Source organism: Poromitra crassiceps (assembly GCF_964638095.1).
Source record: "Poromitra crassiceps genome assembly, chromosome: 9".
Lineage (NCBI taxonomy): Eukaryota > Metazoa > Chordata > Actinopteri > Beryciformes > Melamphaidae > Poromitra > Poromitra crassiceps.
In genome coordinates this window covers 36,976,087-36,998,836 of record NC_139630.1, presented here as the reverse complement: position 1 = coordinate 36,998,836, position 22,750 = coordinate 36,976,087, and the positions used below count along the sequence as shown (strand labels likewise).

Sequence of the window (22,750 nt, the reverse complement as noted above, 5' to 3'; positions counted from 1 at the left end):
TCCGTCCGTCCATCTCCCCTCCCGGTAGAGCTCGTGTCCGAACACGTTGTTAGAAAGGAGGTGTGCGCGCTGGAAATAAGATTTGAACCAATCAGCGGCGCCGGCCCGCCCACACTGTGCCACTTGTTTACTACTGGAACTCACCGCGGATTGGTGGAAAGCGCAAAGCCAGAGAAATCTGGTTTTATGCTGCGTTAATGTACAAGGGAAAGCATGGGAAATATAAAATCCTTACGTAAATACCATTACGTTCAGTTTAAAGGTTCCTACTGACTACTGATGTGGAAACAAAAAATATCATCTGTCAAGTGTACGAAATTATGCAGCCTATAGTTGACAAAATCAACACTCTTCACAAGTCCTTTTAGGATCATAACTTTTACCATGCGATGATGGCAGGGCTTCATTTTCTGTTTTTTTGGTTAAAAAAAGTCCCTCCCTCAATGATCTGGACCTAATTATAAATAATCATAAAACTCCAATCATGGCATCTGACAGCTTCAAATGAGTTTAAAACTTTAAACACTGCCACATTGTTGCTTTGAATCATAATCAAAATTCCTGTAGGCCTAATAATTTGCTTTTTTCTGCTCCAAATCCCCTGTGCCAGGATGAATGAATGCATGATAACTGTTGCCAATGCTGCTGACTAGTCTGCAAAGCCCCTAAACAGGACAGACATATTTATTCATCATAATAAAAATAAGTATTTATTATTTTTTGTCACGTTTTATTCAGAGTATTTCCTCTAACCAAAAACAACTACAGTTAACCTTACATTTTATACAAATACATTTTAGAAGGATACTATACCAATATCACAACAAAAATATAAGTCTAATTTTAGGACTAAGGTTAGTATAAACTCACTAATCAGTACCGTGGCGTGGACACACTTTAAGTCCTTATAGGAATTTTTCAATGGTGTAAAAGAAAATTACATTTAAAAAACAATGCATAGGCTACAGACATTTGAATTGAATCAAATGTTATGTTTTAACTAGGGATAGGACAATATGCTTATCTTGTGACATGATTCAATACGTGATATGGGGTTCACAATTTGATAAAACCATGATATACTGTAATAAATGAAAGTACGACTGTGCAGCATTATGGTTATTTCTGAGCCACAAATCTTTCTGGCTTTGGTTTTCTGGATTGTAAACAACAGATTTAAAATGTCATTACCAATACCAAGTGCAAATAATATAATTTGTCCTTGTGAAATTCGTCACAATTTCACAAGCATCAAGTTAAGTCATCAAGTCAGCTCATTAGTGATTACTACAGCAGAATAAATGTCACAATACATATTGTCAAATTTTTGTATCACAATATGATGACTCTCAATATCGTCCCATCCATACTTTTGACTGGTGTCTTGTATCTTGTCTGGTAGAGGTGTGACACTGTGCTGAGTCTCAGTACCGTGTGAAACAGCACCATGGCAGCTATGGGACGTGGAGACAGAGCTGGAGCGGGGCCAGTTGGGACAGCAGCCTGTCTCACTACAACCACATTCAGCCGCAGCAGACCCGACATGCACGAGACTCTGGTAAGAAGACCAAGACAGAGTCTAGGGGTGTCCATTCGGCTTTATTGAGATGATAAATGTGAAGTTTTCTGTTTTGATTAAATTATTCATGTATTCAGACATTATTTAGATCAGCGGTTTTCAAAGTCTGAGACTGTGGGCCTCCCCAAAGACAAAGCCTGGAAAAAGGAGCCTCCCTCGCTCAATTCCTGGAAGCCTATGGGATCATCATGACTATGTTGTTTGATCCCAGATACTCTGCAAATGAGCCAAGATAGCCTGATATTTCTGTTTGACATACTTAGTTCAGACGACACCAAATACATAGAAAAGTCTCTTTCTGATGGCATTACTTTGTTTCTGACTCTGACTCTAACCCTAACCCTAACCCAAACTGACAAATTCCCCCAAACTACTGTAACTCTGAACTATCTCTTTAACCAAAACACACACATTTAGGCTATTCTATGTGATCTCCTTTTAATAACTAATCTAATAATTTTTTCACTTCCATTTACTGAGCCTCCCCTGAAACTGCTTGGAGCCCCCCTGGGGAGGCCCGCCTCCCACTTTGAAAACCTCTGATTTAGATGTTTGTTCAGTCAGTCACATCTATCCATTTATTAATTTTATAGATCAACTCACATACATCCGGCCATAATCTACCCATCCATTCATTTGTTCACAATCCTACTATCACAGTCATCATTGATGAATTGATCTGGTTGAAGCAGATGCATCAGAAGAGTCACAGTTAGCATACTGATCACCTGTTTTAATTAGTCTTTTGTCACCCACATTAGCTATGTTGAAATGCCTGATTCATTTTGTTCTTAACCCGGTTAATCAAGTAACCCAGTTTTGGGTCGACGCATGTAAACCTCAGAACTCTGTTAGAATAACCTGGTTAAGCTCCTACACCAATTATGAGAAACCAGGTTAAGATTCCTGGCTTATTACAATATTAAATGGGTTATGGGGTATGTATGGGGCTTTTCAATGTCAACCAAACACATGGCAGTGAGTAGTGCATCCCCCAACCTTACTGCCAATGAGAGAAAAGGAAAAACTCTGAACATGGGAACATACTTTCTTTCCCCTGCCCACTATTTGGTGAAAGGCTAGCACCCACATCCTTTTAATGCTGTTTTTGCCGGCAGACCATTCTATTTGTAGGAGAGACATCGGTCCACAGGAATATTCTGTTATCTGGTTTGTTGATGGCACCATGGCAACTGAGTCGCAGGGTACCAAAGGTGCCTGTAAACAGCTTAACCCAAATAAGATCTTAACCGGAGTATGGCCAACAGACAGTTACTCTATGACGGTACTTATGTAAACAGAGCCATTGCACCCTTACTGCACCCTTCAGCCTTCATTGGTTGACTGGAAGTACAGTATATTATATACGGTTAAAATGCCCATAAGCAAGGCACTAAACCCACAACTGTTCCTGTGAAGTTTCTCAGTGGCCAATAGTAAAAGTCTGTGGTTTTCACCTGGTTAGCTAGTTCTCCATAGCATAAGGTACACATTTATTGTTATTTATTGTTAATTATTTCCCCCACTGGTATTCTTATATCAAAGTCCTATTACTTTTACTTCCTGGAAAACCATCTTGGTGTGCCAGTAAAGTACATAAAAATTCCAACCAGTGAAGCCACCACACAGCAGTTTATCATCAGTCTATACAGTAAAACTCTTCTCTCTGCATACTCTCTCTCTCTCTCTCTCTCTCTCTCTCTCTCTCTCTCTCTCTCTCTCTCTCTCTCTCTCTCTCTCTCTCTCTCTCTCTCTCTCTCTCTCTCTCTCTCTCTCTCTCTCTCTCTCTCTCTCTGAAGATGTATATGCAGTGCTATGGCCACGGTGAGAAGCCGGTCATGGGGAATGGGCATCACAAGAACAAGGCATCAGTCCACCTGCCACATAGGGAGGCTGAGGGAGGCTGGGGCAACCTGGCTCTTCTCTCTGCATACTCTCTCTCTCTCTCTCTCTCTCTCTCTCTCTCTCTCTCTCTCTCTCTCTCTCTCTCTCTCTCTCTCTCTCTCTCTCTCTCTCTCTCTCTCTCTCTCTCTCTCTCTCTCTCTCTCTCTCTCTGAAGATGTATATGCAGTGCTATGGCCACGGTGAGAAGCCGGTCATGGGGAATGGGCATCACAAGAACAAGGCATCAGTCCACCTGCCACATAGGGAGGCTGAGGGAGGCTGGGGCAACCTGGCTGCTCCGCCGCAAACTACAGCTCCCACAATGCCCCTCTGCACCATGTTGGCTACTAGAGAGGCACCGTACAGGTAAGGGATATACGGGCCCAAATAAATGTAGCTGTGAACATATAGGAAATCACTGTCTGAAGTATAAGTAGACACAGGAGGTTGAGGAAAAGTAACATTTTTATCACAAAACAACACCTGGAATGCATCAAACATCATACATTGATGCTATACTGTATATAGCGGTGTAAGAGTGTCTGAGTGAGGCTGGATTTGGCCTTTAAAGTGTTTTAGCCTGTGTTTTTATTTTAAATATTGATGGTGAGAGTGAGTCAACAGTGTCTTAAGTGTTACCCAGCCACATTGTGATGTGTCCTCCCTCACAGTCTCCGCAGCCCAGAGTCAGTGGAGATGGACGAGATCATGGCAGCCATGGTCCTGACCAGCCTGTCCTGCAGTCCTGTGGTTCAGCCTCCTCCGCACACAGACGGCGGTCCAGGTCCGATACCCCTCACCTCAGCACCACACAACCGCATCAGAGCTCCTGCTAGCTTCACTTAGCAGGAGAGGATTAACACGGCAAGAACATTACCACCACTGACTGAGAAATCCCCTGCAAACACAAAAACACATGTTTGTACTGATGTCGCCAGTGTAGAATTAGCACTTGAATCAAAGTAAATATTACAAATAAGAATAGGCTATGTTTAAGGCTACACTCTGTCTGCAGTACAAAACAAAAGTAGGACCAAAGCTGGAACAAACATGGAAGCGAATCCAAAAATGATCTCGACCAACCCCGTTAGAAACAAGTGTGAATTCGCATAGCTGTGATCACATATGTGAATTTCCAAATCCACCCTATTCTGCCTCTGCTACATTGCATTTCAAAACCATAAGGTATATCTTTGCTGATTTTTAATGAATTATTTTGGTGAATTTGTACAGGTCTGCTCCAGCCTCACCACCTCATGATGGCTTGTATGTTTTCTTTTGTGATCAAATAGTCACGATAGCATTTTTAATCGGTCAGGAATAGAGCATCATAGATATCACTCAACTCTCACAGGTATCAAAATCTAGTTTATTGCCGTTTGGCCATTTTACATCCAGGTGCAAATGAATTTAGTTTTAACATTTAACATTCCTAAATGTTGTTATGACGACTGGCAAGTAATATAGCAAATGGCGTTTGAGAAGTACTAAATCCAGCATAATTTGACACGACATTTTTGGCATTTAGCAGAAACTCATCCCCAGTGACTTATAATGAGTGCAAATGGAGAAGAAAAACTGTCTTTAATTCCCCAAATCCACCTTCAGCTTTTCCAGTACTGACAAAGACAAAATAGGATGTACTTTTTGAAATGATTGATTTTGATCCTGTAATCGAAGATGTGGAGCGACTTAGCTGGAGTGGGGAAGGCGTCTCTGTTGGTTTGTCATGGTGATAACGCTCTTATCTTCCTGTTCTCTAGCTGGCTCGTCGGCAGCTGACATGGAGTGCTGTGGCGGGGAGCTCTCTGACAGCGGCAGCAGCGGCTACTGGAGCTGGGACCACGGCAACGTAAGCCCCGCCCCCTCGCCGTCCATCACCGAGATGGACAGCAGCCCCGACGAAGGGCTACAGATGGAGCTGGAGCAGGGGGAGGAGCTTAATGCCAAGAAGCCAAAGGTACAGACTGGAGCAGTGCGTCCCCGACTGCTGCCTCAACAGTCCGATTTCATTTGACTGGCTCAGAAGCCTTTGCGTTCTCTGCTACCTGCAGAGAACGCATCTGGCGGGGAAGCATTGGAATATAAATTGGGGTGATGATAATTGTTAAGAGAGAGAGAAAGAGAGAACGAGAAGAGGATATTGTGATTATGTTTGCTTCAACAAAGATGCAGGTCAGTGTGTAAGATGTTACTTCGATGATGTTACTGTTGGTGTGTACGACATCTCCGATCTCTCTCTCTCTCTCAATTCAATTCAACGAGGCTTTATTGGCATGGCCATATTGATGTACAGTATTGCCAAAGCACATTGAACAAGGTCTCTCTCTCTCTCTCTCTCTCTCTCCCTCCTGTTCTGTCTCTTGCAGACTCAGAGCTCGTTCAGAGGTGTGTACAGGTGTCTGTGGCCCAGCTGTGGCAAGGTGCTCACGTCTTCAGTAGGAATGAAAAGACACATCCGTGTCCTGCATCTGGGGTGAGCAGATTTTGATTAATGTACAATCAATATGTATAATAGATGAGTTCCAAATCACTAAACTAAACAAAAAAAAATCACAGACTTTTGTTTGCACTGCTATTAGAAGGCTGAATTTGCACAAAGTATGGCGCTAAGCACTTTCTTTGTCTTTTGTCTTCACATTAAGTCATCTTGCACTTTATTGTATTGTTGTCTCTGTATCCTTCATATTGTATTTTATGATGGATGGATTTAATATGTTTTTAATACCTGGCTGACTACAACCAAATTTCCCCTAGTGGGATAATAAGACTTGACTTGACTTGACTTGACAGTGAGCCCAACTGTAGTGGCAACTGTAGTGTTTACACCATTTCTTTGGTGGAAAACACCATTTAAAAAACAAGAGGGAATAACATTTTTAGGTTATGGAAGTGCTCTGCCTCTGACTTAGTTATGGAAAGTTACGGAACAAACATGTTACAGCGTGGAAACGCTCTATTTGCTCTCAGCACTGGTCAAAATAAACAGCTCTCTCTTTGTTGCTCTCTCTCTCTCTCTGCATTTGTCTCACAACACACACACACACACACACACACACACACACACACACACACACACACACACACACACACACACACACACACACACACACATGCTGTCTATACCTGCACAAACATACATCCCCCCACACACACACACACACACACACTTCTACACACACAGCAGTGGGTCAGAGCAGTCCCAGAGAGAGGAGGACTTCTACTACACCAAGCTCTCCTTTGAGCCCGTGGACGTAGCCTCTCAGCAGGGGGCCGGGAGCCACGCCTCGCCCCCCCGGCTCTGCTGGGCCTCCTGCGCGTCTCCCCCAGGCTTGGGGCTCCAGATCCCCCCGCCTCCCGACACAGGTCCATCTCCAGCTCCCACACAGCTCAGCCAGTCGGCCCCCAGCAGCTTCTGGCAGATCCACTCAGAGCATCTCTATCAGGTGGGTGTGACAGGACTGAGAGATTCTGTGTTTTTTTTTGTTCTAGCAGCAGACTGGGATGGATATCAAGTGCTGGTAGAAGAACAAGTGTCTGAATGCTAATGTATTATACATTAAATTTCTCCATAGGAAAAGCTTATTTCGCTCAATCTTGGGCACAAATGTGTTTACATCCCTGTTAGCGAGCATTTCTCCTTGACCAAGTCTGATTTTCTAATATGAAATCTAACTAAGCAAAGTCCTCCAGCATGTTGCATACATGAGGGTATCTGCGGGGTCTTGAAAAGTCTTAAAAGTTGCTAAATCAATTTATGGAAAATTAAGGCCCTTAAAAGCTATTAAAAAGTCTTAATTGCATTTGATGAGGTATTACATTTTGTAGCTGATTGTGTTAAATGGGCATATATCATCTCATAATGATCACAGACCCCTGAATTGAATCAAAATCGTATCGCTGATGTGACAAAAATGGCGTTGAGGTCTTAAAATATATTGGTAAATTTATATATAATAAATGTATATATAAAAATAAAAAAGGTCTTAAAAGGTATTACATTTAACTTCAGGATTCCTGCATACACCCTGATATACAGTATACAGTATATTCATTGAGTATAGTATAGAGCAGTGGGTCCCAAACCTTTTTGGCTTCAGTACCCCCTTTGCCTGATTTGTGAATCCAAGTACCCCCTTTGCCTGACTACACTTAGGACTACATGCTTAGAGAACTGCAAGAGAAAACTATAGCATATGATGCAATGAATGAATGATACCCCACCGTTTGAAGAATAACATAACAAAACAATTTCTGCATGGAGGCAGAAATCATCTAGTGTGTTTCCTGCCTAACCAAAAGTATGGGTTGAATCGAGGGTCAGTGCTGTTGGTGTTTTAGTTTAGTTTAGTTTATTGGACAGTTGATACAATACATGATCAAATTAAGTCAGGCATCATAAAAAATGTCAAGGATAGCACACAAAAAGTCGCCGACTTATTTCCGATGTGGTCCTTGGTCTCAGCACATAACAAGATACATAAACATGATCATCATTACCTACATCATACAAAGCAAAATCAACAAAATACAATGATCATAGGATATCTTACAAAATGAACAGATCTTACAGACACTACTAAGGTAGGGACCCTCCCTGCGCTGTCAGTTTCCTGTGTTTATTCATGGGTTTTTGGTGGTGCTGTGTTTGTGGGTGTGCATGCGTATGTGTATGCAGTATACTGTATGTATATGTATGTGTATGTGTATGCAGTATGCACATGTATTTGTGTATGTTAGTTTAATTTACCGTAAATTCCGGACCATAAGGCGCACCGGTATATAAGCCGCAGCAGCAAAATTGACTGTTTTTTACATATATAAGCCGCACCGGACTATAAGCCGCGGGCGTTTTGATGTTTAATTACCATATGTAAGGGTTCGTACACAGAGGGGATTGTCAGGAAAGAGATGGCTGTTTGGGGAAGCTCCCATTTATTAACATTTCAACAAAACAAAACAAAAGTCAGGTCACTAATCCCCAGACAAAATCACACAACAATAGGCTATATGTGCAGCAAACGGCTGTAACCAGAGAAGTCAAGTCACTAATCCTCGTCTTTCTCTTCTTCCTGCGTACTGAAACCACCAAAGTCCTCATCTTCAGTGTCGGAAACAAACAGGTTCAGGGTGGCTTCGTCAACCACTCTCCTCTCTCCTTCATTGTCACTCAAAACCAACGAACTCCACTGTCGGTGTCGGCATCGAACAGCCTCTGAAGCCTCTGACGACCCTCAGCGCCAGCTGTGGCGGCGTCATCCTCTTCATCCCGCAGCAGTCCAGCCTTTTGGAACCCGTTGGTGATTGTGGATGTTTTCACACTCCTATAATATTCCGTGATCTTCCTTTGTGTGAATTCGCCGAAGTTTGTGATTTTCTCCTGGTAGTCGGGAGGGAGTTGTTCAGTAGTTCTGGCCCGGACGGACAGTCCCTTTCGTCTCATGAATCGGAAGCACCAAGATGGGCCACCTATGAAATGTTCAATTTTCATTTCGGTGGCGACTGTTTTGGCCTTCAGTCGGATCTGCACCGTGGAAACGCCTCGGCCGTCTGCTCTCTGGGTCAACACCCAATCTTCAAGGGAATCTTCAAGTTCGGGCCATCTGCTTTTATGACCTCTGAAGGACTTTTTGGTCTTCTTGCACTGAGACAGTTCCTCCTGCTGCACCTTCCAACGCCTCACCATTGACTCGTCGATGCCCAGGTTACGCGCTGCTGCTCTATTTCCCTCTTTTAATGTGAGATTGACTGCTTTCAACTTGAAATCTGCGTCGTGTGAATTTCTGCGTACCTTCCCCATGGTAAGTGAGAGAGAGTTGCTTCTACTGCTCGTCTTGTGATTCCGGGCTGCTGATGAACTTTGAACCGGTAGGAGTAACTGGTTGATTTCCGCCAATGATGTCAAGTCTTTCATACACAAAGGCAATTCAAGGTGCTTTACAAAAAAATAATCGAAAAAACAAGCAGCAAAGCAATGCACATAAAATGTGCTGATGAAGCTGTGTAACCTGTAAAATCCATCGATTTTGGAGGTCACCGAGTGGCCGTTTGCTTACCGTAATTACCATATGTAAGGGTTCACGCACAGAGGGGATTGTTGGCTGTTTGAGGAAGCTACCATTTACCGTATTACCGTAACATTTCAACAAAACAACATAACACAACACCACCTTTGTTTATTTTTACAGTGCACACAGTGTCCGCGGTGTGGTGAAAAGAGGGCAAGAGAGGAAATTAAAACAGAAGTGGATTTATAGTTAGAAAGAGTGCTAAAAAAGAGAGATTTTATTTGTATTTTTTTTTTTTTTTCTGAAAAAATCCATAGATAAGCCGCACCATTATATAAGCCGCAGGGCCAAAAAACGGGGAAAAAGCCGCGGCTTATAGTCCGGAATTTACGGTAATCAAATGCCTTCTGTCTGCTTTTATCCACATTGCGAGGTGGGGTGTTGTGAATATTATGGTGATTTGGGACGTTTAATGTGCTTTGTTCAAAATGGCTTCAGGACTGCGAAGGGAAGAGAACGCTGGCAAAGCGGATGGGAACATTTTATTTGAAAGGAGAATAATTTAAGGAGATATGGCTATGTATGAAATATGGATGTTCTTCTCTTCTTTTTTAAGGGAAATTAATAGAATCACAAGTGACAAATTAGTTGAAACAATTTTAAGGAAGGACATGGGGGGGTAAAAATGGATGTTTAGCAATTTTGAGGACTTGTTTACTGTATGTTTATTGTATTTTCATTGTCATAACTAGAGTTTACTTAATTCAGTGATATGAACATGCTGTTATTCTTTTCATAATGGGACACTTTGAACCATTTGAGGTCCTGACACCATTGAAACTGTGTTTTTAAGATGTGAATGGTAATTACTCTCCTCTTCCCCTCTCCCTCCAGGCATGCAACCCCGTCCAGATCTCTGTGGCCCCCCGAAACCCCAGCTCCCAGGGTTGGACCCCCATCGTCTCCAGCCACAACAACACTCCAGTGAGTCTGTCTGTCTGTCTGTCTGTCTGTCTCTGTCTGTCTCTGTCTGTCTGTCTCTGTCTGTCTGTCTGTCTGTCTGTCTGCCTGCCTGCCTGCCTGCCTGCCTGCCTGCCTGTCTGTCTGCCTGTCTGTCTGTCTGCCTGCCTGTCTGTCTGTCTGTCTGTCTGTCATTTTCATCTCACTCACAATTGCACAGAATGATCAAAGTAAAAAGGAAGGCTAGGGAAGAGAGCAGGACTCATTTTTATAAGCTTTGATCCTGAATTTATATACATGTCAGTGCATCAAACATATCACTGAAATTATGCTTTTATTCCTGAGTCAACATCTCTGCCACTGAAAAACGCAATGTCCCAAGTCCCAACTGTCTGTTTTTCGCCTTAATCACAGTACAAGAATACCAACGTGATAAGTAATTAATAGCCATTCTAAGTTCAAATGAAAACTGAACTTTGAACTTGCAACTCATTTCATGATTTTCTTATTACCTCCTCCTCAGATGGAGAAACCCCGCTGCCGGTCGGTCAGCGTCGGAGAGCAGTGGCTCCAGCAGAACAGCGCCGCCAACAGGCTGCAGACCATGAGTGCGTCGCCCTCCCGCACTCTCTGCTCCTTTAGGTGAGGCCTCATCCGCCCACCTGCTGTGTCTTCATACTGGTGTTCATTCTCTCTCTGTTTGACTTTTTAACCTGTTTATAAGAAGATCCTTTTGTTGGTGTTTAAACCAGTTAATGTTTTGCACCAGAATACATTTCAAATATGCTTTCCATTAACGAAACAAATGTCATCACAATGGATATGTAAGTACAAAAACGGTTTGACAACACTAAAAAAGTATTGGAAACAAACTATATCAATGGCATGTCTTACCTGAAAACATCCTTAAATGTTGCATTTTAATGTTCTTATTTATAAATTCTTATGTGAGAAACATGCTTCAACGTAGCCTCAAGTTTAGGACATACATACTGGAACGTCAGCTTGACGAGGGGTCCCAGGGGAGTCCCCAGAAAAATTTGTACATTGTGTGATTTCACTAGGATTTCAATGACTAGAAGTTAGCCCAAGGAGAGAATGTAGTGCATATACTTGGTCATCAGTCTCTCCTGTTATCTCCCCATCTACATTATAGTGTAAGTTTGCGCTGTTCACGTCAGCTACGTCGACTCAAGTCACATTTTCAGGGAGCTGCGCTGGCCACGGCGCAGCCCTACGCGCGTACGGTGAGGGGTTTGACACCCGACCATAAATCTAACATAAAAAGCACCTTATCAGGAATTATACATCAAATGTATCAAATTTTACAGACACTTACTCTTTTCATTAACTTATTATCCCTTCTTGACGTCCCTTATTAAATTTATACCGCACACGATCACAAAGGATCAGGAAGATGTCCCTAATATTTTGTAAATTCAGTGTCAATAAAAGTTTATAAATAAAGCTTGATTTGATTGATTATGCTATGGACAGGTTTATCGTTCACTTGTCTTTCAATGTCTGTTTATTTATTATGTGTCTACACTGTGCTGCCAGTCTGCAGTCAGTATAATCACATTTAGATAGCATCCATTTGTCTCTTATCAATGTCATTTATATAGACAGAGATCGTCACCTCCTCTCTCTAATATTAAGTCTGTGTGGTAGCTCTCCTTTCTTTCTTCCCTGTTGCCTTGCTCCTTCTCATCGGCACGATTTGTGTCTTTGCATCTGCAGGAAGGGTCGCAGCGAGGCCAAAAAGTGCCGCAAGGTGTACGGAGTGGAGCGCAAGGACCAGTGGTGCACCGCCTGCCGGTGGAAAAAAGCCTGCCAGCGCTTCCCCGACTAAACAGCTGTGTGATAGAGAGAGTGAGAGAGAGAGTGTGTGTGAGAGAGAGAGAGAGAGAGAGAGAGAGTGTGACAGAGACAACGTGGTGGATGGATGAGTGATGAAAGAGACTTTATCAAAAAGAGGAGACACAAGGATGAATCAGGGCTTGAGAGCCATAGAGAAAAACAACCATTCGTTTGCTTCATGTTTTTAAAGCTGGAGTGTGTAATTTTTCAGATACTAGGCATCTCGCACGCTCGATGCCTAGGCTCGCCCGCGCAGCTTGCCCGAGCTGGCCCTGCAGCTCGCAGATACGCAGCGCGGCCTCACCCACACAGCTCGGCTGCTGCGTGGCCTCGCCTGCTCTATTGGCGCGCGAATGGATCAAATTCTGAAGTGAAACTACCGTTAGTCGTTTTGCGGGGGCTGTTTGGCGTCAAAACTATTTATCCACTATTTTACAGCTCTGACGGAGTAGGCTATGGCTAGTCTATGGCAAATGCTGCATTCAAGTGCTGCTCGGATTGGCCCATTTCCCAAGTTGAGAAATCCTTCTTCCTCTGTGTGTTCATGAGCTTTTAAATGGTAATGAAGGAACATCATGGATGCTACAAAGAAGATGTGCTGTATTTTATTGCTCTGAGCGTTTCAACAACATGTTGATAGCTGTTTACAGTTTTTGCCTGACAACAAAAAGCAATGGAAACGGTTGGGGACTTATTTTCTTGACACCACATACTCTCACCAGAAGGGGGAGACAAAGGTTCTGCACTACAAAAGTTATGCACTCCAGCTTTAAACCTGTTTTGTTTCGTTCCTAAAGGAATAGAAATTCAGTTTTACGTATCTTTGTAACTTCACCCCGGAGAAGTGAAGTCTGCGATGGTGCTAGTTGTTGACTCACTTTGACCATGTGATGTGCTAAGCAGCCTACTATGCTTTCCTTCTTCTATCCAAAGGACATAGCATACTGTATTACAACACCTTACCCCACTGTATTAGATTGCTACCTGGCTCTGCTTCCCCCCCCCCAACCTTCTCTTCCAATGGTTACACAGTGGTTATGATGTACGTCTACAGTATATTGTGTGCTTTGAGTTATGTACAAGTATTTTCTACCTTTTTTATTGTCTTGTTCTTTCAGCCCATGTGATGGGCAGAATTTATGTTTTTTATGTTGTTGTTTTTTGGAATATAAATTCACAAGAATAAGCTACATTTGGTACTCAACCAAGTTCCTTCTGTGAAATGGACTTCCTTCCTACATGTTGGCAACTGACCAGTGTTAACGGTTCTATCTGTAAAGCTATGGAGTCATGCCTATGGGACTAGCATTAGGAGACTGAGTTTGTAATAGCAATAAAAGAAGAAGAAATATATTGTCAAACACAAATTAAAATGCACTGAGAATTTGAGGCGGTTGTGTTCTTGTTTCTGCATGAGAGTCCACAAGAGAAATAGCAAACTAGTTTATTGTCGTTTTCTCTATACACATTTTTTATGAAGACTCAAAACAATGGTATACGTTATAAAGTGATCTGAAATGTACACAATATTCACAAATTCAATTTGTTTGTGTTGGTGTCATAAATACACAAGCACACACACACATGCACATGCACAGTCAAACATAAGCACACATGTACACAATCTCTGCCATCACCCGCACACTCTTCAATCCTTATACATTACGTAGATTTCTTCATCAAACACTGAGATGCAAAACAATGAATGTGACCTGCTAGTGAAAGAAAAGAAAAATTATGATAAAACAAATTAAGGTCTATTCTTTTTCACCCGAGCATATGATGTGTACAACGGTGGACGTGCACAGTTTAGTCCACTTTGACTAAAGCAAAGACTATGTTGAAGTAGCTTTTGAGGACTGACTAAGGTTTAGTTTCTTCCCATTCCTGAGTTATATATGCTTTGGTAACACTTAGAATTACAGCTCCCTCATTCCCATAATTGCAATGTAGTTTGGCGGTTGACAAATATAACATTATGAGCTGTTACACAGAAACTACTAATACTGCAAGAGAAAAGGATAATAGATACTGGTTTTCTCTCTATTTGCCAGGGATTCTTTTCTTCTTTGACCTGACCCAACAGTCTCACCAGTATGTCTAGACAAGGTCATGTAAGTAATAGGCCTGTAGCTATCAGTACATACGGGTAAGTTTGTTGTCTTGTGTTCATATTTCTAATTCCATTGTAATTGAAGGAAAAGGGAGGTAGTGCAAAGCATGTTATTACTGAGAGAATGGCAAAACTGACCAAAAATCAGCATCCAAGAGCAATGTCACACACACACACACACACGCATGCGCGCGCGTTTGTTCTATAAACACTAGAGGACAGTAGTGCTGTACTGAAAGGAGCCTCTGCCCAAGAGCTGGAGAAGCTGCTGTTAATTTTCTCATGGGGAAGTCACTGCTTGAAAGCTTAACCTTGATAACCTCCATATAGAGCTTTGATGGACAAATCAGGTTACAAAGAAAAAACAAAGAAACAAGGCTCCCATGTACAGTTGCAATATGTAGTTTTGGGGGTTTGTGTGTGGTGTGGAGGGTTTACCATTGAAAACCTAAGAACATCTATTGTATGTGCATTGGATTTAATGAGCTAAGTTCCTCAAGCAGAAAATTGGGTTCTTATACCACAGTTTGAAGCTAAAACATTAACGTTTGAGCACCAGCAATCCTACCCTCCAACCATATTTACAATAGATAAGCGCAATCTTCCAAGCACAGGGCTGGGGCACTCTTAATTGTTTTAGCTCTGATTTGTGGCAAGCTCAGCAATTATGATCGAAGCCACTGAAAAATATTTCTATATGGGCCATTTAATTCCAAAGCTACATATTGCATTTCATGTGAGCTGGACAGAGCCAGGAGTAGCTCTCATGACATGAACTACAGAGTGAGTGCAGGAAAAACTGCTCAAACAATAACTTAAAGTCCCATCCACACACATGCTTGAAAGTGCATTCATCATAACCTTAAAGGGCCAATTTTCTGATTTTCATTTTCAGTCAACTTTGTATCATTACAAAATCGGTCGTATCGTATAAATGAACAATGTTTCACTTCCCTCCTCCTCGCCTGGACCGAGAGCTCCGCGTTCATTCACAGAACCTCTTGGTCCAAAATGATGTCATGGAGCAGTTTTGCCATGGTGTACTATCACTACTATCACTATCACTACTATCACTATCATTATCTATCACTATCACTACTATCACTATCATTATCGCTCTCTCTACCTTCATTCACAGAACTTCTTCATAAGTTCTGTGAATGAAGGGAGCCCTCAGTCCAGGCAAGATGGAGGGAAGTTAAACATTGTTCATTTGCAGATATACTACTGAATAGAAATCTGGTTGAAAATCTACAAAGTGGCCCCTGAAGTGTCAGACCTCCAGGTTTCACCTCTGGTGAACAAACTTGTGCTGAACCATTTTTCCAATCTCATTTGGCCCCTCGTATTATACCGACACACAAAAATATTCAATTGCACTTATCTAATTTATTTTATTTCACAGAATGGCATGTGCTTAAGAAGGACATTATGGTCAAAACATTCCTTGTTACTTATAGACACAAAGAGAGGTGCAGCGAGATGGCATACTGTGTTCTTGATGATCGTCACAGTTCAAATTTGAGTGAGCTGCTGAAAACATGATTGGCTGCGGTTAGTGGGGCAGGACTCTGTGAGAGCAGCCCAGCACAGGAGGAGGGTTTCGGCCTTCAAACAGAAATACGTTACAGTTGGTTTTGCCTCCAAACCCTGGCAGCAGGGACACTGTTGAACCTCCCACTGCGACTGCTCCTCATCCCCAGGTACTGCCTCAGCAGCTGGTTCACCCGTTTCTGACTGTTCCATTTGCGGGCAGACTTCCGGATGCCTATGAACCCGCCGTAGCGCTTCTGCAGGGGCCTCCCCGGCGAGCCGATCAGCTTCCTGTATCCATGGCGACCCCTCAGGAAGCCACCGAAGCGTTTGGATAAGTCGATGGCGTCTGAGTCCTCATCCTCTAGCTGGCTGTCCCTCATCACTTCCCTCTCCTCCCTTGACTTGCTCTCTTGGTCCTCCAGACCGAGATCCAGACCCCGCAGGCCCTCCCCCTCTTCAGCGGATCCCAGCAGCGATGAGTCATACTCGGCACTGTGTTGCTTGAAGGGAGCTGCATTCTGACCCCTATCCTGGAAGCGCTCCGCTGCAGCAGATTGCAGCAGTTCACCGTCAGAGTCCAGGTCAAACGGGGTCAGATCCAGCTCCTCCACTGTTCTCTTGGAAAGAGCGCCTCCCGCAGGAAGTGAAGGGTATTGCAACAGCTTGACGGCGCACAGCTCCCAGGTGAGGGAGGAGGAGACGTGACCCTCACACTCCAGCAGACACACCTGCAGAGGGAGAGGAGACAGAGGGTTGGTAAGGTAGGGTTCTGTGTAGTGAGTATTATCTCACAGAAATCTAGGACCTAGATTTGACTCCATGTGTGTCAGAGAAGACAGCTGTCTGTACCCTCCCCAGGCCTGTGGAAGGAATGCAACTTTAAGACATTTCCTCATTGGCTTCAATTTTCACAAATGGAGCTACCCCCTTTGTATGTAACACATGTATGTGTGAAGAATAGGGATGTGGAAAAAAGTGGAATGCGCGCACATCCTAGTAGACAGGTGCTGGACCAAATGAGATAACAAGAAAAATGATAGAGGTCCGCACGTTTCGGACGTCACGTCCTTCATCAAGGTGCACCTTGATGAAGGACGTGACGTCCGAAACGTTGTGCTTTTAATAAATCCACTTCGGGAGCATTATACAGTGTGCGGACCTCTATCATTTTTCTTAAGAATAGGGATGTCACAATATATCGTCCCACAATATATCGCGATATCAAAACGTGACAATATGTATCGTTGAGATGAAATCTCATATCGCGAGAAAAAGAAGCTGAACATGGTGGCACTGATCTGCATCTGATTGCATGCTCGCTCTCCTTTTCATTGCTTTGTTTGAACAGACGAGGGACGTTACAGACACAGAGGATGAAAATGGTGAAATTACTCAAATTAGCGTGGAGGATGCACCCTCAACTTACAAATCGATCGCAAAAAAAATGTTAAAATATCTATTGTATCGTTATCGTGAACCCAATATCGTGTATCGTATCGTATCGTATCGTGAACTGAGTGTATCGTGACACCCCTAGTGAATAATAGTTTACGCTTTAGATTAGGGGATAGAAAAAGCCTGGTAAATGAATTGTAAATGATTTACACATGTATTACAGGGGAGGAAAACTTTGTAGTGTGTACTGCAGTGTTGTAAGTGCTGGCTGGAGTGGCTACTTCCGCAGGCCTGGGGAGGGTATACAGACAGACAGCTGTCTTCTCTGACACACATGGAGTCATTAGGCCCTGTTCATTAGATATGTGATGTCAAATCTTTGAATGACTTACAAATGATTCATAAAATATCAACTAATTACTTTTTAATCATCTAAAATATATTAATGTTTTATAAATGATTAGTTCATAATTAACCAAAGGCTTATAAATGACTTATAACTGAACATTATTATAAAGTGTTACCACATTAACACATCATTATTTACAGCGAACATTAGTTCCAGCAACATGGTGTGTAGTGCAACTTGTCCTTGAGCTTCATTCATAAAAAGTGACACAGAGCACAAATAATCCAGTCCATGAAATAGTACAAGATCCCCATCAAATCACACAATACTGCAATACCAACTTTCAGACCCAGGCTGGGTGTTAATACTGTAATACCAACTTTCAGACCCAGGCTGAGTGTTAATACTGCAATACCAACTTTCAGACCCAGGCTGAGTGTTATTACTGCAATACCAACTTTCAGACCTAGGCTGAGTGTTAATACTGCAATACCAACTTTCAGACCCAGGCTGGGTGTTAATACTGCAATACCAACTTTCAGACCTAGGCTGAGTGTTAATACTGCAATACCAACTTTCAGACCCAGGCTGGGTGTTAATACTGCAATACCAACTTTCAGACCCAGGCTGAGTGTTAATACTGCAATACCAACTTTCAGACCCAGGCTGAGTGTTAATACTGCAACACCAACTTTCAGACCTAGGCTGAGTGTTAATACTGCAATACCAACTTTCAGACCCAGGCTGGGTGTTAATACTGCAATACCAACTTTCAGACCCAGGCTGGGAAAACAATGTGTGACCTGGATGGCCTGCGTGTCATGGAATTTAATGGGTCTTGTCCCTGCTGTGTTCAGCATATATGAAAAGGTACGTGTGCCAGCGTGATATGTCCATCATTTGATAAATGTGACATCTACTCCTTCAAACTGATTGGCGGCACAAAATTGAAACAAATTATGCTACATTTTGAAGGACAGCAGGTAAATTAAGTCTTTTGTTGTCAAAATTATCATGTTCTTTCAGACTGGTTGCTGTACATTTTTGAGATAGTGAATGACGAACCTATGGTAATGACCTTTTTTTCCTCCTCTAAAATGCAAATACGGGTGAGCTGCTGGCAGTGCTGAGCCTGTGATTCAGTGTGTGGTTTTATTAACCGTGATGATGCCTCCTGCCAGAAGCCTCTCAATAAGTTTACCAGCAGGAAGGCAAAGGCAAATGAAGTGAAGGCACACCATCATCTAGCAAACGTCTCGCTATCAACGATCATAAAGTCACCAAATGGTCCATAAAAGGTAAAAAGCGTGTACATTACAACCAGAAACCCCTAAAGGTGGATCCATTATGGTGTTATGCATTTACTTTGTGCCTCTCTCCTGCCTTTCCCCATAAAGAAGCAATGCGGTCAAACATTTCAGATGCCAGTGTAACACCGGGTCTGCACAGTTTACACCTGGTGAACTATGACCTGTAAATTCACAGAGCTGAGCATATTGACCCTTGACCTCTGACATGGTGGCACAGTGTGTAATGATCGCTGTGTCACATCATACAATTCTAGACCAGCTGCTGTAGCAGAGTCCACAATAAGCCCAACACAATTCACAACAGCGCTCAAAGTAAATATGGGGAAAAATATTGAACTGAAGTGAGAATTGTTAGCAATAGCAATAATTTGAGCATTATGGTGGGTGGAAGTAAAAGTACAGTGTTGTGTATATGCTCGATTCAGCAGCTAGTAGTAATTCTGGAGCTCAACCTGACCTGATTAATCAGATCGTATAGGACGAATCAACATGCTAATGGTAATATACAGATTGGCTACACTTCCGGGTGCAACTGCTGTTCGTTTTAAACAGCAGTTCATGGTGAAACCCATGTCCTCTTTGAACTCTTAACTACTCCTTCATACTTTAAATCTCGATTTGCGGTAAGAAAGAAGCCAATCCCATTTACTCCTTGAATCTGGCTCAAATGAGATAAATTGCATTGTTATCGAAAAAACCTGCTCACATCAAAGGAATGAGAGCAGAGGGAGTTCCGCTCCGGAAGCTATCAACGGAAATTAATTATCCGTTGTAAATGAAATGAGCACACCAGGGGATTCTCCACGTCAAATCAATGCAGCAATCTGAAGGAGTTTATGAGTAAGTGGTGTGTGTGTGTGTGTGCGTGTGTGTGTGCGCGTGTGTGCGTGTGTGTGTGTGTGTACACACTTGTATTTCTATACTTGTTATGACCAAAAATATCCTCTCTTGCTTGGGTTAAGATTAAAATTTAGATTAGGTTAAAGTAAGAAATAAGGTCAGGCGTTTAGTTGGATTATAGGTCATGCCCACCATAATTAGTCAAAACCACCATAATCAAGTCCAATTCAAGCGCAAGAGCAGGTCCAATTGAGTCCAAGCCCAAAAGGGCTTGAAACCAATTAAACTCCGAGTCCTGAACAAACCGAGTGCTGTTCAAGTTTAAAACAGAAAGAAATCAGCAATAAACAGGGTATATGTCTGTCTGAATGCAAAAATGACATTTAAGGCGTTATTCTACTTCATTTTCTCTGGATGAACGGTGATGTAGAGATTTGCCTTCAACTCTCTACATCACACCCTTCAGCATTCATTGGCATGCATGGAGGAAAGGTGCATTGGAATGCATGTAGCTAGACATTTTTAGAGTCAGGCTAAACAATAATGAGTTAACATCCAATACAGACCAAGACCAAGACAAGTGGACTCAAGTCTGATGTGTTGGTGTGTGTGTGTGTGTGTGTGTGTGTGTGTGTGTGTGTGTGTGTGTGTGTGTGTGTGTGTGTGTGCGTGCGTGCGTGCGTGCGTGCGTGTGTGTGTGTGTGTGTGTGTGTGCACGTGCGTGCGTGTGTGTGTGTCCCTCCCTGAATGCATCTGTGAGCCCTGCCTTACATACACTGTGTGGCCTCTGGATTGGGAAACGAAGGCATTTCTCAGTGGATTCCATCTGTGCCTCGATGGGAAGCCGCTAATACAATGAGAAGCTGATCAAATGTGTCAGTCAGCGTTTGGAGCCGGGGCTGATGATACTGAGCAGCACTCAATGACATCGTTCTATTACCACTTTCCAAAAGGTCCCAGCTGTCTTTCTCTGCATCATTATCAGCTAAATTAGCCGTCCCACCGCTATTCACGGACGCCCAACAGACTATTTTTTGACACGGTGACGTGTTCTTGGACTGTTTGGAAATGAGTTTCTGTGCTGTGCTGAACGTTGGTCGAGTTCAGAGAGCATTCGCATTCTGTCACTTAGATGCTCTTAGGTGATTTCATGTTACAGTATTGGAAAGCCTAAGGCTCAAACGCGTCCGTTTTGCTGCTGCTGTGCCCATTAAAAGTTTGTACTTTGGACATCTGTGAGTGCTGTTTTTGATTTAATTATTTTGAGATTTTTGGATTGGCACCCAGTGACTTTCTTTAAAATGTTGGGTTGAGCATGCCAGTTCGTTGTTTAATGTTACAGTATTGGGAATTAAATAAATTGCTTTTGGGTGAAAATCGTGCAGCCTTAAAGTTTATCCAATGGGTATTGAAAGGGTTTCATCATTCATCATTCTTATCCATGTATTTATTTGTTTAGCTATTTTCAAGTGTCCCCCGTACTATGCCATTTGGAATGATTATTTGTAATGTACACCACACTAGAAATGTATAAGTGCACTTCCATGTGCCATAGCCTACAGGTTGACACAATCAACATTTGAATGAGTTTCATCAGACCAAGAATGTTCTCAACCCATAGAGGAGCATGCATCATTTGAAACATCCATCAATTGAAGTTAAAACATTACCAATGTAGAAGAGACACTTTCACACTTCAGACTTGCAACTTTTGGTCGTCAGGCATGAATTAAATAAATAAATAAATACATTGGTGTTACAAGGTTTTCACGGGTCAACAGCGATTAGCACACATTATGCCACCTGACAACAACAAAAATTGTCTCCCACCCACACATACAGTTCACATATGTACACACACACACACGCACGCACGCACGCACGCACGCACGCACGCACGCACACACACACACACACACACACACACACACACACACACACACACACACACACACACACACACACACACACTCTGATCAACAGTGACTCACAATGACTACTACATACTCACCATAGCGTTGAAGGCTTGCTGCAGTTGCTGTTGCTGCAGGAGTAGTCCACAGGCCACACATTCCCTCTGGCAGTCACTGCGTCCGGGGGAGAAGAGACATGCCAGCAGCACCACCAGGCACCAGAGAGGGGTCTTCATCACTCAGCTCGCCCAGACAGGCAGGGAGGAGGCGGGCGGGGAGCGGGAGACAAGCAGCTGGAGAGGAGAGTCTAAATGCGGCTTGACAGCTGGAGGATCTGGGGTTGTAGGGAAATAAAGCCTAGGATCTGGGTCCAACCTGGAATAAGAAACCAGACAGAGAGACGGGGGGGAGGATGGGTAAATTTGAATTTATATGGATCATTACCTGAGGATTTGGGCTGTCGGTCAAGAGTTAAGTGTTAAGTGTTCATGGTTGAGCCAACACTGGGAGCAGAGGCAGCCTTAAACACCTGGGGGCCCGTTTCAAGAGCTAATGTGTGGGGGGAAACATAAAAGAGAAAAAAGCGTGGATTCATGTTACATCAATAAACATCAAAACACTATGCCTGTGTGTTATGTATCAGCTGACATGAAAACAGCTCAAACAATTACCTCAAATTAAATCAACAACAAAAGCAATGCCATATTTTGCTTGGGAATGAAAAGTGTCTGAAACTACTGGTTGTTTACAATGAATTGGCCTCTGCTCTCTTTCAGCACCATGGACAGCTCACGTCACGTCGTGTCGTTATTTTTCTGAGTGGCCGTTTCAAGAGCTAATAAGAGAAGGAGTAGAAGTGTAAAAGTTAGAAGAAAGAGGTTAAGTGCAATGGCAAGCTATACACCTTGATGGCTGTAGAGATACAGTATGTAGCAGGCAATGACTGGTAGAAGTACGGTATTTAACCTGATGGGAGATGCAAGAGAGGGAAAAGAAGAACATA

General features: G+C 42.8%; 2 protein-coding genes across 2 annotated transcripts; one reads left to right on the top strand and one right to left on the bottom strand.

The window, feature by feature from the left end:
- Positions 1–3,653: 3,653 nt before the first annotated feature.
- znf395b (zinc finger protein 395b) lies at positions 3,654–13,680 on the top strand. The gene is made up of 8 exons (XM_083642774.1): positions 3,654–3,829; positions 4,135–4,247; positions 5,227–5,423; positions 5,833–5,939; positions 6,648–6,909; positions 10,366–10,455; positions 10,955–11,073; positions 12,172–13,680. The coding sequence occupies exons 1-8, from the start codon at positions 3,678–3,680 to the stop codon at positions 12,281–12,283; spliced, it is 1,152 nt and encodes a 383-aa protein (XP_083498900.1). The 5' UTR covers positions 3,654–3,677; the 3' UTR covers positions 12,284–13,680.
- A 2,349-nt stretch (positions 13,681–16,029) lies between these two features.
- pnocb (prepronociceptin b) lies at positions 16,030–21,983 on the bottom strand (the record flags this gene model as incomplete). Its single annotated transcript, XM_083642741.1, has 2 exons — positions 16,030–16,668; positions 21,846–21,983. The coding sequence occupies 2 exons, from the start codon at positions 21,981–21,983 to the stop codon at positions 16,030–16,032; spliced, it is 777 nt and encodes a 258-aa protein (XP_083498867.1).
- Positions 21,984–22,750: the final 767 nt, after the last annotated feature.

What these genes read in the sequence shown, in the direction of transcription:
- znf395b (XM_083642774.1), top strand. Translation starts at nt 3,678, where the DNA reads ATGGGGAATGGGCATCACAAGAACAAGGCATCAGTCCACCTGCCACAT. An exon ending in ATCCGTGTCCTGCATCTGGG is followed by an intron (nt 5,940 to 6,647) that starts GTGAGCAGATTT and finishes CTACACACACAG; the next exon opens with CAGTGGGTCAGAGCAGTCCC. An exon ending in ACTCAGAGCATCTCTATCAG is followed by an intron (nt 6,910 to 10,365) that starts GTGGGTGTGACA and finishes CTCTCCCTCCAG; the next exon opens with GCATGCAACCCCGTCCAGAT.